Here is a 14,272-nt window from a genome sequence, read left to right on the forward strand (position 1 = left end):
TGTTGACTGAAGAGAGGGCACGGCAGAAGATGAAGATGATGTGAGGGCAATAGGGCTAGGGGAATGGGAAAGTGGTGGGAAATGCTTGCTAGGGCCGGGTGTAGGAGACATAGCTTTCCGCTTCACTCCCTTCCCACGTGCTACACCCATTTTCCCCATGGGCGCCTTCCCTTTTCCAGAGTAAGTTGTGGGCGGTGGGGGGGAGACAACTTGTACAATTTCATCACTGTCACTGCCCAATTGTTCAACCATAACCGGTTCCCCAGCAAAAAGTGCATAACCATCACTGCTTGCGGTAAGGGTATCACTCTCACTGCCACAATCCATTGTGGTACTCAGTTTTATCAAGCTCTGTCCTAATTTCTGGGGTGCTCAACCCCTTCTGCCTTGCCGTCAGGAGTTCCTTCTTCGGTGTAGAGGTCGAAGGCACACTAGCACCAGGATTTTCTGAGGAGGAAGCGAGAGATGAGGACTCGGGATGGAGCGCCATTGCCACGCACAGAGCTGGACAGATACTGACTGATGCGTGTCTGGGAAGGGGTAGGGTGGGCCCCCGGGGGGTGGGAGGAGGGAGGTGGAGGAGGGCTGGCGTGAAAGAACTTGATAGCTACTCTTGCGTGAAACAATTGGCGCGGGCAGAAAAAATGCACGGTATTCAAAATATTCACAAGCATTCCAGAATGACACCCGCGGTTTGGTCCAGTTTTTTCAATGTCATTCTGGAATGACACCCGCGGTTAAAGGGTTAAAGACAACACACAGCTGTATGCATGGCCTCCCAATATCCACCCTTCTGAATCCTGTCTCCCTTGTGAGGACAGAGTCCACCTGGCCAGGCTGAGATGGGGGCACCATCCAGCCCTCTTATGTTATCAGAAGAGGCTGGATGACTCCGTCGCTGCTGCCTGTCCAGGATGCAACACAGCACCCCATACTATTAAGCACATTATGGAAGACTACATTGCACACAATCACCTATGCCAACAACATAACATACACTCCTTGATAGCTCTCTGGGAAAGCCCAGTCTCAGCCGTGGCCCTCCTTTCAACTCAGGGCTGTTCGGCCAGACTGCCTAGGGAACAACTACTACAACTACATTGTCCTGAATCACGTGCCTCGTAATGTCTGTCTCGTCTTCATTGCCGCCTGATACACCCGTACAATACACCACCATGCTCTCTCTCACCCCCACAGCTATACTGTCCATTAGCCTCATTGCATCGCTCTCCATCGACCTCACCATACTGCTCTCCACCGGCCTCATTGCATTGCTCTCCCAGTTTCTCTTCACTCCTCCTGAGGACCTGGAGTGAGTGTGCAGGCCCTCCAGTGATCATCCTGCCTTGTGGGGGACCCTTGGTGATGACTAAGACTAGCTTAGTACATACTTCAGGTGGGTGGTAGAATTTTTTTGGTGGGAGATTTTAGGTTTTGGGGCCATGGGCACCCTCCCTATCTTCACTGAACCCATGCTCTGTTGACCGCATTGTATGATAAATCATTATGCGATGGGTTTTCACATGCCATACCCCATTGTATAGTGAGCCGTGACTGTACCTGCCTGCCTTAGCCTAATTGTTGTGTTGACTGTCAATGTGTTTAGAAGTATACTGTACGGAATATTTTTTTTTTCTCATTCCTAATTTCATCCCAGACCATGCAGTTCCAAATTAACTTAGTTACGATGCCTAAGCACCCAGAAAGTGCTTCTCCTCACAGTGAAAGGGCTATGAAAATAATTTATTCCCAAGGAAAAATAAAATGTTACATGAGGCAGCATGAGGTGTGGATGGAATGAGAACAGGAGCAGCATTCGAACAATCAGAAAAAATGAGCTGGGTATGTTTACGATGTGGACAGACTCTTTGCTGGAAAGTGATAATAACTAAAGTGGTTCATGATGAGGGAGTAGTAACTTTGGTAGTTTCATGTTTAGTACAAAGAGTGTGAAAAGGTTCTGTGACTGACTTTTGCTGAGCTGAAGGACTCATGGTTAGAAAATTCGGCTCTTGGGTAGGGGATGAGTTTATGTGCTGACATAAGAAGTTAGGTAAGATAATTATGTGAATACTGTTCGTGTGAATAATGTTTTGATATAACCATTACAGTAGTGCACCAACTTTCGCTACAGCAGGATTCGCGGAATCCACTTTCGCGGCATGCACCAAATATTCCCTAACTTCCACTTTCGCTTGAAAAAAATCAATTTTCGCGCACAAATTTTGGGTTTGGGACAATATTTTGAACTTTGAATTTCCTGCACCGCCCGCCCGCAACCCACCGCCATCTTGAATGACGTCATGTCAACACTCTGTCCACCCATTCCCGCCATTGTGTACGAGCGTGCTAGCTCCATTGTGTTGGATTCTCACGGTTCAATGGCCTCTACTATACCTGGTAGTGTGGGGAAAGGGCCTGGTGGTGTAGGGGGAGAGCCTGGTGGTGTGGGGGGAGGGCCGGGAGGCAGTGGTGGTGATAAAAAGTGGCCGGGACATTCAAAGTCGGGAGGAAAGGCCAAGGCTAAAAGAGAGTATCGTGTTGGAGTGAAGAAACGGCAGTATAATAATGAAATGAAAAGGAAGATAGTTGAGCACATGGACAAGGGCGCAAAAAACAGTGAAATCTGCCAAATATTTAACATCCCAGAATCGACAGTGCGTAGTATGAGGAAACAGCATGGTGGTAGCGAGGCAGCAAGAGGTGGCGCCAATACGTCTGGCGTGGCTAAATAAGCCCGCCACGCGCCTCGGATACTTACCCCCAACATCCATTAAACACCTCAACCTGGTCTCTGTGGTATGTTTCTCCTCATATAATGTGTACTGTACAGTTTTTATTGTTTGTATCTCACAATGCAATGTACAATAGTGATTTGATGTACTGTATTGCAAGTGAAAATGAAAATCTGATGTTACTTTAGGATAACCGGCGACCAATTAGCCTTTTTGCCATAAAGACAATGCCCCAACTTTCGCTAATTCCACTTTCGCTCATTATTTTTGGACCCAATTAGGCGCGAAAATTGGTGCCCCACTGTACAATCCACTACATCCCAACTCCATTATCCAATGGGGTTAGGTTATAGAAAGTGAAATGGATAATGATGTACTGGATACAGAGATGATTATAATATGGGCTCAATGGAAGTTATGTTTGAGGACAAGGGACACCCACCCTAAACTGATGAACAAGATAAATAAATAAATGGATAAATAAATAAAACATCCTACCCCACAGAATGATTCTTAGACCTCTTCTAAAGCCTTATCTGACTAATTACCTTCACTGCATCACCTATGAGTATGAAAGAAACAGAAATAAGGGATGAGTAGATGTAAGACAGCTAATAAAGTGCCTGAACAAATGTAACATCATCCTAAGGAACACTCACATCACGAGAGGAAAAGCAAAGTGAAGAGTGATGTAGCAACACAGAGAGAGTTGATTCAGGGAAGTCTTGGGTGAGCATTGTGGGAGGTGAACGTACAGATGAGATTGTGGAGGGCTGCGGCTTGTCCTCACTGCTTGTAGTAGTAGTAGTAGTTGTTCCCTAGGCAGTCTGGCCAAACAGCCCTGAGTCCCTTAGGAAGGCCATGGCCGAGACCAGGCTTTCCCACAGAGCTCTCAAAGAGTGTATGTTGTGTTGTTGGCGTAGGTGATTGTGTGCAATGTAGTCTTCCATAATGTGCTTAATAGTATGGGGTGCTGTCTTGCATCCTGGACAGACATCAGCGACGTAGTCATCCAGCCTCTTCTGGTAGCTTAAGAGGGCTGGATGGTGCCCACATCTCAGCCTGGCCAGGTGGACCCTGTCCTCACAAGGAAGATAGGATTCAGAAAGGTGGATGCCAGGAGGCCGTGCATGCAGCTGTGTGTTGTCTTTAAGTGACTGAATGGAGCGGCGAGTGATCTGAGTGTGGATATGCTTCTGGAAGCTGGTCTGAGGTGGGCCAGGGGGAAGAGATGACAGTATTTGTGTATGGTATCGTGTGCTGGGTGTTGTTTTGATGTTCCTTGGTGTGGGTGGATGTGCTGCCATGTACTGTGGTGGATGTTGTGGGTTTGTGGAGGCTGCAGCAAGAAACTGGGTGCCTCTCATGTCTAGGTGATCCTTGACTTTGAGGACTTTGGTTTCTTGATGTAGGTGGTCTGTGGGTGCAGTAGCTGTGCAGCCTGTGATTATTTTTAGGGCCTTGTTCTGTATGGTCTATAGAGTGTTGTAGTGTGTTTTGGTCAGGTTAGAAGCCCAGGCAGGGCTTGCATAATTCATCACTGAACATATGTATTGTTTGTATACTGTGGTGGTGGTTCCTTTGTTGTGTCCGAATGTTGTATGGGCAAGTGACCTCAAAGCACTGAGTCTTGGTGTTATTTTATTTTTAATGTTTGTGATGTGTTGTTTAAATGACACTGATGTATTGTATGTTACACCAAGGATTTTTTTTTTTTTTTTTTTTTGGGGGGGGGGCGGGTTGTTTATGGTGAGGTGTGGGATGTGACTGTGTTCTGCTATCCAGTTTGTGAGAAGAGTCACTGTAGATTTGGCTGGGGCTATTTTGAGCCTGTTTGTGGTAAACCATTCGTGTAGTGTGTTGAGGTAAGGTTGAATGATGTGTGCAGCTGTGTTTGCGTTTTGGTGTGTACATGTAAGTGTTATATCATCTGCATAGGAAGCTATGTGTATCTGTGGTGTGTGGGGTGTGGGTACGTCGTGCATGTATAGATTAAAGAGTGTAGGGGACAAAACAGATCCTTGGCCTCACTGCTTGTTGAGGGCCTAGGTTTAACCCCTAAAACGCGGCTGTGTACGCGCGATCCCCCCCCCTGTGGCGGGGTTGTAGCGGGGTCTGAGTACCTGTGGAAAAATATTTGCCAAAAATCATAGATTAACCCTAGAGCATTAAAATTTTTATGGCATATATTACTTACATTCAGCTATCTCCTGAGCCACATGTTGAGCCTTCGTTGACTACCAAAGGACTTGTGAAGACTTGCAAAGTTGGGTAACAAAGTCTTCACTCTCACACCTCCAGAAACCCGGTTTTCTTTCTACCACAGCCTCAGTCTGTCACAGTACACTTTATACAACAACGTAAAGGTAGTTAGGAATCCGTATTTGTACAATAAGCACTGAAAATAAGGCTAAAATCAACGGAGCGTACGGCCGACATGCACTGTGGCGGCGGTTTTCCCATCACTCAACAAACATTTCCATTTTCACAGCTAAAAACATGTATACTACATTATTTTCAATCATATTACTTCCCAAAAGATCACCACGGCGCGCTTTTTATTCTGCCTTACGTCCGCCACTTTATTCTCGTTCCTGTCGGCCGCTTGCACTGACTGGGAAGAGCTAGAACTCGCCATAATCTCACTTTCAAAGCCTGCAGTAAACTGACACTAAACAGAGGCAAAAGCTAGTGTTACAACTGGGGAAACAAGCGTTTCCTAGTAGCATAAACTGCTTGTGAGAGGAGATCACAGATTTACAGTTCTGAGCGCTCAGAGCGCTGCCATGTATCACAGCCAGGCTGGCCGGGCCGTGGTAGGGGGGGTACGGGGGGAAAACGCGATATTTGGCAACAACTGAGGTCAGTAGTACAAAGGTAAAGTATGCTAGTTGTAGCTAGAGGATGGTGGTACTGATAGACAATACCAGCTGGAGCCTGCTTGCCCGCGGTTATTCAAAATATACTAAAATCACAAACGCGACGACCCGCCGTCCTGCCCTTATGGCCGAGCGTCGCAAACGCGACGATCAGCGTTTTAGGGGTTAAAGAAGGTGCAAATGCTAGGCTGCTTGGCAGCCCTCCTCTTCATCACCAGGAACTCCCTGCAGCATGCAACTGTTCAGTCCATGAGGGATGCAGACAAGTCACTGCTACTCAGACTTGGGTCCTTCTCCCAAATGAGGTTCGCTGTATCAGTTACTTAGCCCCACTGAGTAACTCCCGCACTGCTGCCATGCCTAACATCAGCAAGAGTTCTTCCTAACCCTCCTCCTGCATGTTCAGAAACTCTTTGTTGGATAGCCCCTCCCTGTGGCTCTCCAATACCTGGACATCTTGTCTGTCTATGTCCTGGAATTCAGCCTTGTGTGATATGTCCATCATGTTCCACTGCACCCTGCTCAATGATGCCATCCTCCTCCTCCTCCTCCTCATTTGCTCCTGGAATTCAGCCTTGTGTGATATGTCCATAATGTTCCATTGCACCCTGCTCGATGATGCCCTCCTCCTCCTCCTCACTTGCTAGAAACACAGTGAAGGAGTAAGTACACTCCAGCCACAAACTGTGCCTCACACCATTTATTGTTGAAGCTGACACCTCATTCCATGCACCAGTTATGTTGTTAATGGTGTGGTGGATACTGTAGTCTCGTCAAAACTGCATTCTGCTATCAAACTCATGGGCATTGCTCACACCTAGCATCTGCTGCATGGTGCATGCAGCTACAGTACAGAACTTTAAATGCGACCATGACTCCCTGGTCCATTGGTTGTAGTAGGGCAGTAGTGTTGGTGGGCAAAGGTGCCTTTAATGTTCTCTACCCAGTCACCCAAGGAGGTGGGGGGATTCATCGCGTCGACAAGCAGAAGGCAGTTGGCAATGTACCCAGTCACCCAAGGAGGTGGGGGGATTCATCGCGTCGACAAGCAGAAGGCAGTTGGCAATGCTTTTTCCTTAGTGTAGGTGCAAGGAGAGGGGAGGGGGGAACAAGTAGGTGGCAACCTAGGACCAACATAATACTGAGGTCAGCCAGGCCTTGGTGTTGGACTTCCACATTACATGACGGTTCTCCTTGATGTAACCTGCCAGGGCGCAAGGCCTTTCTGTGTAATACGCCAAGAGTGGCTTCAGCTTTTAAGATTCTTCAGCTTTGCCCCAGCAGGAGTGTTACACAATCCTTCACAGCCTCAAAACCTAGCGCCTTCTTCTCCACAGCCAGGACTGTCTTTGACAGCATCCACTTCCAGTACAGCCTCATATAATAAAAACTGATGGCTTGTTTGGGGCTGTACCTGCCCACCTTTAAGTGTCTAGATGTGCCTTGAGCTCCTCAGGACACACTGCTGCAGCTGCATGACTGGGGCTGGTGGCCTCACTAGTTGACATGTGTCACAGGCCAGTATGCCCCTTGTGGCAGCTGAACCACCCTGGACTTGCCTTGAACACCTCCTTGACTTCTATCCACAGTTTTTTCTTTATGTCAGACTCTAGGAAGAAAGCCTTGGTGCAGATCATGCTGCAGCCCGGCAGTGCCTCTTTGGTTCTGGTCCTGCACCCACACTATCAGGAGCTGCTTCATCTCCAGCACTGGGCCCCTAACCTTCATGATCCTCTGAGCACTGAGGGAAGACACCTGCTTCCCTACAGATAACACATCAGCAGATCTCCTGACGATGGTGAAGACAGCTGATTGAGGCGTCTGTAGTATGTCTTGTGTAGTTACTAGTGTCCTGGCCATCTAGATGTCACTTCATGATATCCAACTTCACTTCAAGGATGATGCTCTTCCTTGGGTGCTTCACCTTCTCTTCGCCACGGGTAATGTCTTGAGCACCACGTTTTCCACTAAGGGTAGCACATTGGCCAGATGTTTATCACAGACTCTGAGTTATTTAAAAAAAATAAATAAAAGTAAAATAAAATTAAAAAAATTAAAGGCCATACCACGTTGAGTACATCGCTTCCCGTCCGATCAGCAAAGTTAAGCAACGTTGGGTCTGGTTAGTACTTGGATGGGTCACCGCCTGGGAACACCAGATACTGTTGGCATAATGTTCTCCCTACGTGTCAAGTGGGGTTGGTGGAGGATTAGTGCCCCTCCCTGTAAGACAATTAACTCTGAGCCCTTGGCCACCCCGTTTGGGATACATGGCGTCTGGCAATGAATGAAAAAAAATTAACTAAAATAAAATAAAAAATAAGGCACACAGTGACGTCCATCGACTACTAGCACTGCACATGAATACTTGCACGGGGGTCTGCAATGTTATGCAGGAGAGTGAAAGAATGATATAATAGGATGAACACTATTATCACTACCACACAATGAGAGAGAGAGAGAGAGAAAGAGAGAGAGAGAGCTGGGGATGGAGCAGTCCAACTGTTCAAAGCAGTGGCAGGAGCTATAGGGCTTGCACAGAAATGTCGGAATGGGTTTCCCTGCATGTAAACACTGGCGGCCGTCTTGGCTCCGACAGGTGAGCTAGCTTGTGTTTGTGTTGGTGCAGGTGAAGGGCTTTCTGTCTGTCGCATTCATTAGTTACAGCAGGACCAATACCAAGAGATGGTCCTATCATTTTAGCATTTTATCAAATACAGTACCAGGAGATCAGATAATGGAGGTGTGCTGTATTTGATTACATAAACATCTGCCAACTCCCGTCCAATCCCCTGAAAGGATGATAGTGGGTTGGAGGAGGGCAACTTCAGCCTGCAGTTCAATGGGTTCACATTCAGATGAACATACTGTAGACTTGCATAAAATCATCTGGTGGCAGTAAAATAAAATCTGAATATAAATCACTGGTTTGAACTTGTCAGTTGTGTTTTAACTGCTAAGTGTTTAAACAGGAAACAGCTACTAATAAAATTAACCTTCAGTCTGTCATTTTATATCTTATTCTTGCTATCTCCTGATGATTTCATTCAGCTTTGGAAAGAGTTTAGGAACCAGAGGGTATAGCCATCATTAACAATTTTAATAATAGTGATGAATAAAACTGTTGAATTGAATCAGCATGAGGTAGAAAGAATACAGAATACATTAAGGGGGTTAAGATGGAACTGACTGAGGCCAGCACGAGGCGGGTCAACAACGGCAACTGTGTTGAAGCCTCGACATTGATCCAGCAGATGGGGCAGCATCTCTTCAGCCCGGCCTGTCCACACCTTCACATTGGTGGCACCATTCTCTCTGGCATTGTGACGGGCATCCTCTGCTGCCTCTGCCACCAACTCCACACCACACACCTTACCACACCGCTGCAGGAAATTGAACAAATGGTATGAAAAATGTAAACCATTCACTATGAGAGGTTAATACCAGCCGGGGATCACAATATCTATGAAAGGTCTCTCCTTAAAAAATGGTGAAACTCAATCTCACATTTCCCCTTCAAAGCGCTTGAGCCCGAGGCTAGGCAATTAGTATCCGGCATATGAGTATTTACGGGTAAATAACCACTCTACATCTCTCAATCAAATAAGCTCTGGTCACCTCTTGGAGATCAAACCCAAGCATGGCTGTCAATCGCACTAGGGCAGTCTAACCACTAGGTGTTTTCCTCCGCAACTTGTAAAATGGTAAAAGAACCTATGATCAAACCTTTCACTATGACATGTGTTGATGGAAAGTGACTTTCATGTAGAGGCACTGATGTAATAGGTTATACAAATATCCATCAGCTTCCTCCCTGTCCACTAAAAGGGGATGGTAAACTGCTTGAGAAGGGCAACTTCAGCCAGCAATCCACCAATTTCACATCCATGTGGGTGGATACAACAACAGCAATTGACAGGTGAATATCAACTTGAGGCCAAAACAACAACAACAACATTAGTGAGGTGCCTCTTACACCAAGTAAAATCATCCAGAAGTATCAAAAATAAAATTTACAATGACAGTGCAAGGGATAATGGATACTGTTTATAACCCCTGTGTTATGCTAGTTCTCCCATTAGTGGATTGATTCTACTGCACTTAAAAAAAAAAAATAAAAATAAAAAAATAAAAATAAAAAGTACCCATGGAGGTAATGAAGGTACTGTTTCTAATCCCTTCACCAAGAGAAATGCACCAAAAGAGTTACACAAAAGAAAGAAATATTCATTTAATTCAACATCCACAGGAGATACAATAACAAAAACTACAGGACCTGTAAAGATGAACCACTTCTTTCTCTATGATTGAATGAAAATGTTGCTGTGCACTATGATGTATGATAAAATTTTACATATCTGTATGGCAATTCATCAATTACCACTTATTCTGTTAACAGGCTTTTCACAATGAACTGATTTACTAATTCTGGGACAATGATCATTCAGCTTACCATCCTCTAAATATCAAGTGGTTAAGATTTAAAGTGAATGGCCACGACTGAAGTATCACTGGTGAGTTACATCCTGTCCTAATAAACTGTTTTTATACCATTACACTGAAAACACACCAAAGTACAGTCCACTATGTTTGTCTTTTACTACACAATTACAGTAGGTACAGTTTCATACTCTTCTGTACAGACTGATACTATGTGGTAGGTGTATCTACAAAGAAAAAAAAAAAAAAAAATGTGAGAACATGTTAAGACCTGTGAGGTAGAGCCAAGATTCTGGGGGTTAGAATGATATCCGAATTTACTTGCTATTATCCGGAAGTAAAAGTCCCCGAGAACTTTGGCCGACCAGCCAACATTTTAATTCGGTATTGTGGCCGTTGGGTTCAAGCCCTGAGTGGACAAAAGCCCGTAACCCACAACAGAGCTAAAATGTCCGTCCGCCCCTGTACTGAATGGTCAAGGTCGCATGCTGGTTCAATCACTCCCGACAAATCTCCAGCACTCGAGTAATATGACTGTAATCCACAAGCAGTGTCAAAACATCCATACGCATCCCCACCGAATCTCCAAAGTCTGTGGCCACTGGGTTGAGTCTTTCCCAACTGTCACCATGCATCGAACACAGACCACAAACCATGAGTACATTTGGTGACAGCGGCCGTCTGCCTCTCTATCGAATGTCCAAAGTCGCCCGGTCACCAGGAGCTTTGTTTCAAAATGGCCACCATGCGTCTAACAGACCACAAGCTACGAGTAAATGTACAGTAAAAGCTCCCATCTGCCTCCAGACAGAAGGGTCAAAATCCTGCCCACAGTCTCGCTTCTGCCCTCCTTCCCATCCCTCCTCCATACCCTCCCGGCTCCCCCCTTACTCCCTCTCCTCCTTCATGCTGATAGCACTGATTCGCGAGTTTTTTAAGTTTTTTGCAATTTATTCGAATACTATTGGTCATATCGAAATTCTGAAGTGACTAAGAGAAAGATCATGAAATTCTGCATCTAGAGATGTGCTTAGCTCTTGGAAGGTGCTGGCAAAATTTTGCATTAAGATGGTGGTAATTTATACGGAGGTACATTTTACACTTGAGCACTATTTATTTTCACTACATTTCTGTACTTTTACTCATCAGTAATCTGTGTTTTTATTAGCTTATCTTACAGTATAAACACGAGCAAAGATGATGGTATACTATTTATACCAATTTAACCAATTTCTGGTGGCATATTTGGCTGTGGAATTTTCTGTGACCCAGGAGCAGTTATCACTGGCGTCAGCTAGCTGATTTTCCAACCATATTGGGATTTTTTGTGGATGTTTACTGTTTCTGCATTGTTTCCTTGGTGTTTAGCATTCATTAGGATCACACGTGTTCTGATGTCTAAATATGGCAGAATGACCAGAAAACAGTGCCAAAATTAGGAGGCGTACTGTATATAAACAGAGTATAAGTAGAGTGTTTTTTGGTTTTCAATTTTCTTTTAATGGTTTTCTTGGTGTTCAGCACTACTTTGGATATTCCTATGTGTGTTTTGATGTCTAAATATGGCAGATGACCTGAAAATTGTGCCAAAATTAGGAGGGGTACTGTACATACTGTAGTGTACAGGTAGGGCATTTTTTGGTTTTCAATGTTTGTTTTGGATGGTTTTCTTGGTGTTTAGCATTACTTTGGATACTGCTGTATGTATTTTGATGTCTAACCATGCCTGAACGATCAGAAAACACTGCCAAAGTAAGCAGAGGTACTGTACAAATAGGTTAGGTATAGGTTGGTGGTTGGGTATACGTAGGGTTTGGGTATAGAAGGGGGATATCTTTCATTATCCGGATATTGCCACTACCCAGACGTGGCTTGAGCTCTATTATGTTGGATAATTGAGGGATTACTATATATCAAAAAAAGTCTAGGATAGCAAGGGTAAGTCCAGATATCGTTTTTATGGGACTTTTGCTTTTTTCGGAATGGCTTGAGCCTCAATTAGTCTGTTATAGTGAGGTTTTACTGTATGGTCTATTTTGCTGGTATGCTGCTGACAGTAATCATACTTTTATACTTTCTTTCCATGCTTCCGGTTCCTTTCTCATCCCATCTACAGAAGGTAAAAAAATCAATACATTTCAATCTTTCACATTGGAACACAGTCACATTCTTAAAATTATTTTCACTTAGAAGGAAAGTTTCTAGGTACATTTCAAGTGACAAATAAGGATATTTCCTATCACATTCCATCAATAAATCAGCTCAAATCTAAGAATACCCATCCTTTTTTTATGTTTTTCATTTTTGTTTAACCTATAAGACTTTTTTGCTCACCTAAAGATGGAAACACGGAGAGAAACGATAGTAGGGGGACATTTCATTTGGCATGCTGTGAATAGTTCTCCCACTCTCATACTTTCTTCCTTTTTCTGGATCCTACCTCTATGCATCTTTAGGTGACAAAAAAAGATCAGGACAATGAAAATACTAATGATGTAAACACATCTTTCAGTGAACAAAAAGGGCTTGTAGGTTTAACAAAAGAAAAAAAGGCTGCAAAATAAAAAAGAAAAGAAAAAAGATGGGCATTTTTTTATTTCAAGACATAAGATAACATGGTAGTGGGATGAGGACATGAAGTTCCAGTTAAGGAGAACATAAGGCTTTTCCAGGAATGGAAAAAGGGCAGTCACAGTGAGAAATACAGTAATGCCCCGATATACAATACCCCTATACCCCGTTTTTTTTACTGAGGCAAAGATGCACATGACAGGTTGATGATGATTGGCCAAATGCAACATGTCCAAAAAATATTTACTAACCCAAATTTCCCGCTCAGATATTTGTTCTCAGTTAGTAATGCTATATTATGAAGTAATGTTGCATTCAGCCAATAATCACCAATCTGTCAAGTGCATCTTCGCCTTGATAAAAAAAATTGAGTGTAGATGCGATACCTCGGCTTAGCGATGGGGGTATAAATTGCACCAGGCCCAGATACCCAATGGGCACGCTCTGGTTTAACGATGGGCCCTCTGATGTTGCATCCACAGACGACGGGATGAAATTTTGAATCAAGCATGTTTCCGCAGCCAGCTGAGCCAGCCCGCTTCCCTGGATGTGCAGAAACACTCGCGCAGGCCCCATAGCCATGCTCACCCACATCGCTTTTCTCGCACCTGCCATCTCAGAGTGAGGATCTCCCGCCTGCCACACATAGTGCTGCACCACCAACGTTACGCAAGTTGCTATTGTAGTGCACTGTAACTGTGTTCGAGCAGTGCCATGAGTGCAGCAGTGATACTAATCGTGTGTGGAGTGCAATTTGGTGTGATTTTGGGCCCAAATTAGTGATATAATGTCTGGTAAGGGTGCCTCACATGGTGAGGCTAGTGGTGGTGCTTGTGGAGGCCCTAGTCGTGGTGGTAAACGGCCCGCTAGTGGTGCTGCTGGTGATGTTCCTGCGACGCACGTACGTAAGACTGTGTCACTGGAGGTGAAATTGGACATCCTTAAGTGGCACAACAGAGGCGAAGGTGCGTGTTCTATCGCCTCGGCTCTCCACCTGGTCCAGTTGACTGTCTCCACCATCATCAAGAAGAAGGAGGCCAACCCCTAAAACGCGGCCATGGACAGCCGACCCCCCCCGGGTGGCGGGGTAGGATCGCGGTCTGAGTACCTGTAGGAAAATATTAGCCAAAAATCAGAGATTAACCCTAGAACATTATACTTGGTATGGCAGATAGTACTTACATTCAGCGTTCTCCAGAGACAGGTGTTGAGCCTTCGTGGACTACCCAAGGACTTGTGGAGACTTGCAAAGTTGGGTAACAAAATCTTCACTTTCACACCTCCAGCAACCCGGTTTCCCCTCTACCACAGCCTCATTCTGTCACAGTAAACTTTATACTACAACGTACAGGTAGTTTGGAATCTGTATTTGTACAATAAGCACTGAAAATAATGCTAAAATCAACGGAGCGTACGGCCGACATGCAGCGCGGCGGCGGTCTTCCCGTCACTCAACAAACATTTCCATTTTCACAGCTGAAAACACGTATACTACATTATTTTCAATCATAGTACTTCCCAAAAGACCACTGCGGCGCGCTTTTATTCTGTCTTACGCCCGTCACTTTATTCTCGTTCCTGTCGGCTGCTCGCACTGACTCGGAAGAGCTAGAACTCGCCATAATGTCACTTTGAAAGCCTGCGGTA

General features: G+C 44.9%; 1 protein-coding gene and 1 pseudogene across 1 annotated transcript in view; one reads left to right on the top strand and one right to left on the bottom strand.

The window, feature by feature from the left end:
* LOC145415573 (tRNA (uracil-5-)-methyltransferase homolog A-like) overlaps positions 1-14,272 on the bottom strand; it is a 495,026-nt gene that overhangs the window by 89,499 nt on the left and 391,255 nt on the right. Inside the window, exon 10 of the mRNA XM_080284796.1 lies at positions 8,805-8,997. Within this exon, the coding sequence (XP_080140922.1) occupies positions 8,805-8,997 (193 nt within the window). The remainder of the gene's footprint in view (positions 1-8,804; positions 8,998-14,272) is intronic.
* On the top strand, positions 7,667-7,785 carry LOC145416815 (5S ribosomal RNA; annotated as a pseudogene).

This window comes from Coenobita brevimanus, chromosome 13, assembly GCF_032717465.1.
Source record: "Coenobita brevimanus isolate Jiangsu-jjx chromosome 13, ASM3271746v2, whole genome shotgun sequence".
In the NCBI taxonomy this organism is placed as follows: domain Eukaryota; kingdom Metazoa; phylum Arthropoda; class Malacostraca; order Decapoda; family Coenobitidae; genus Coenobita; species Coenobita brevimanus.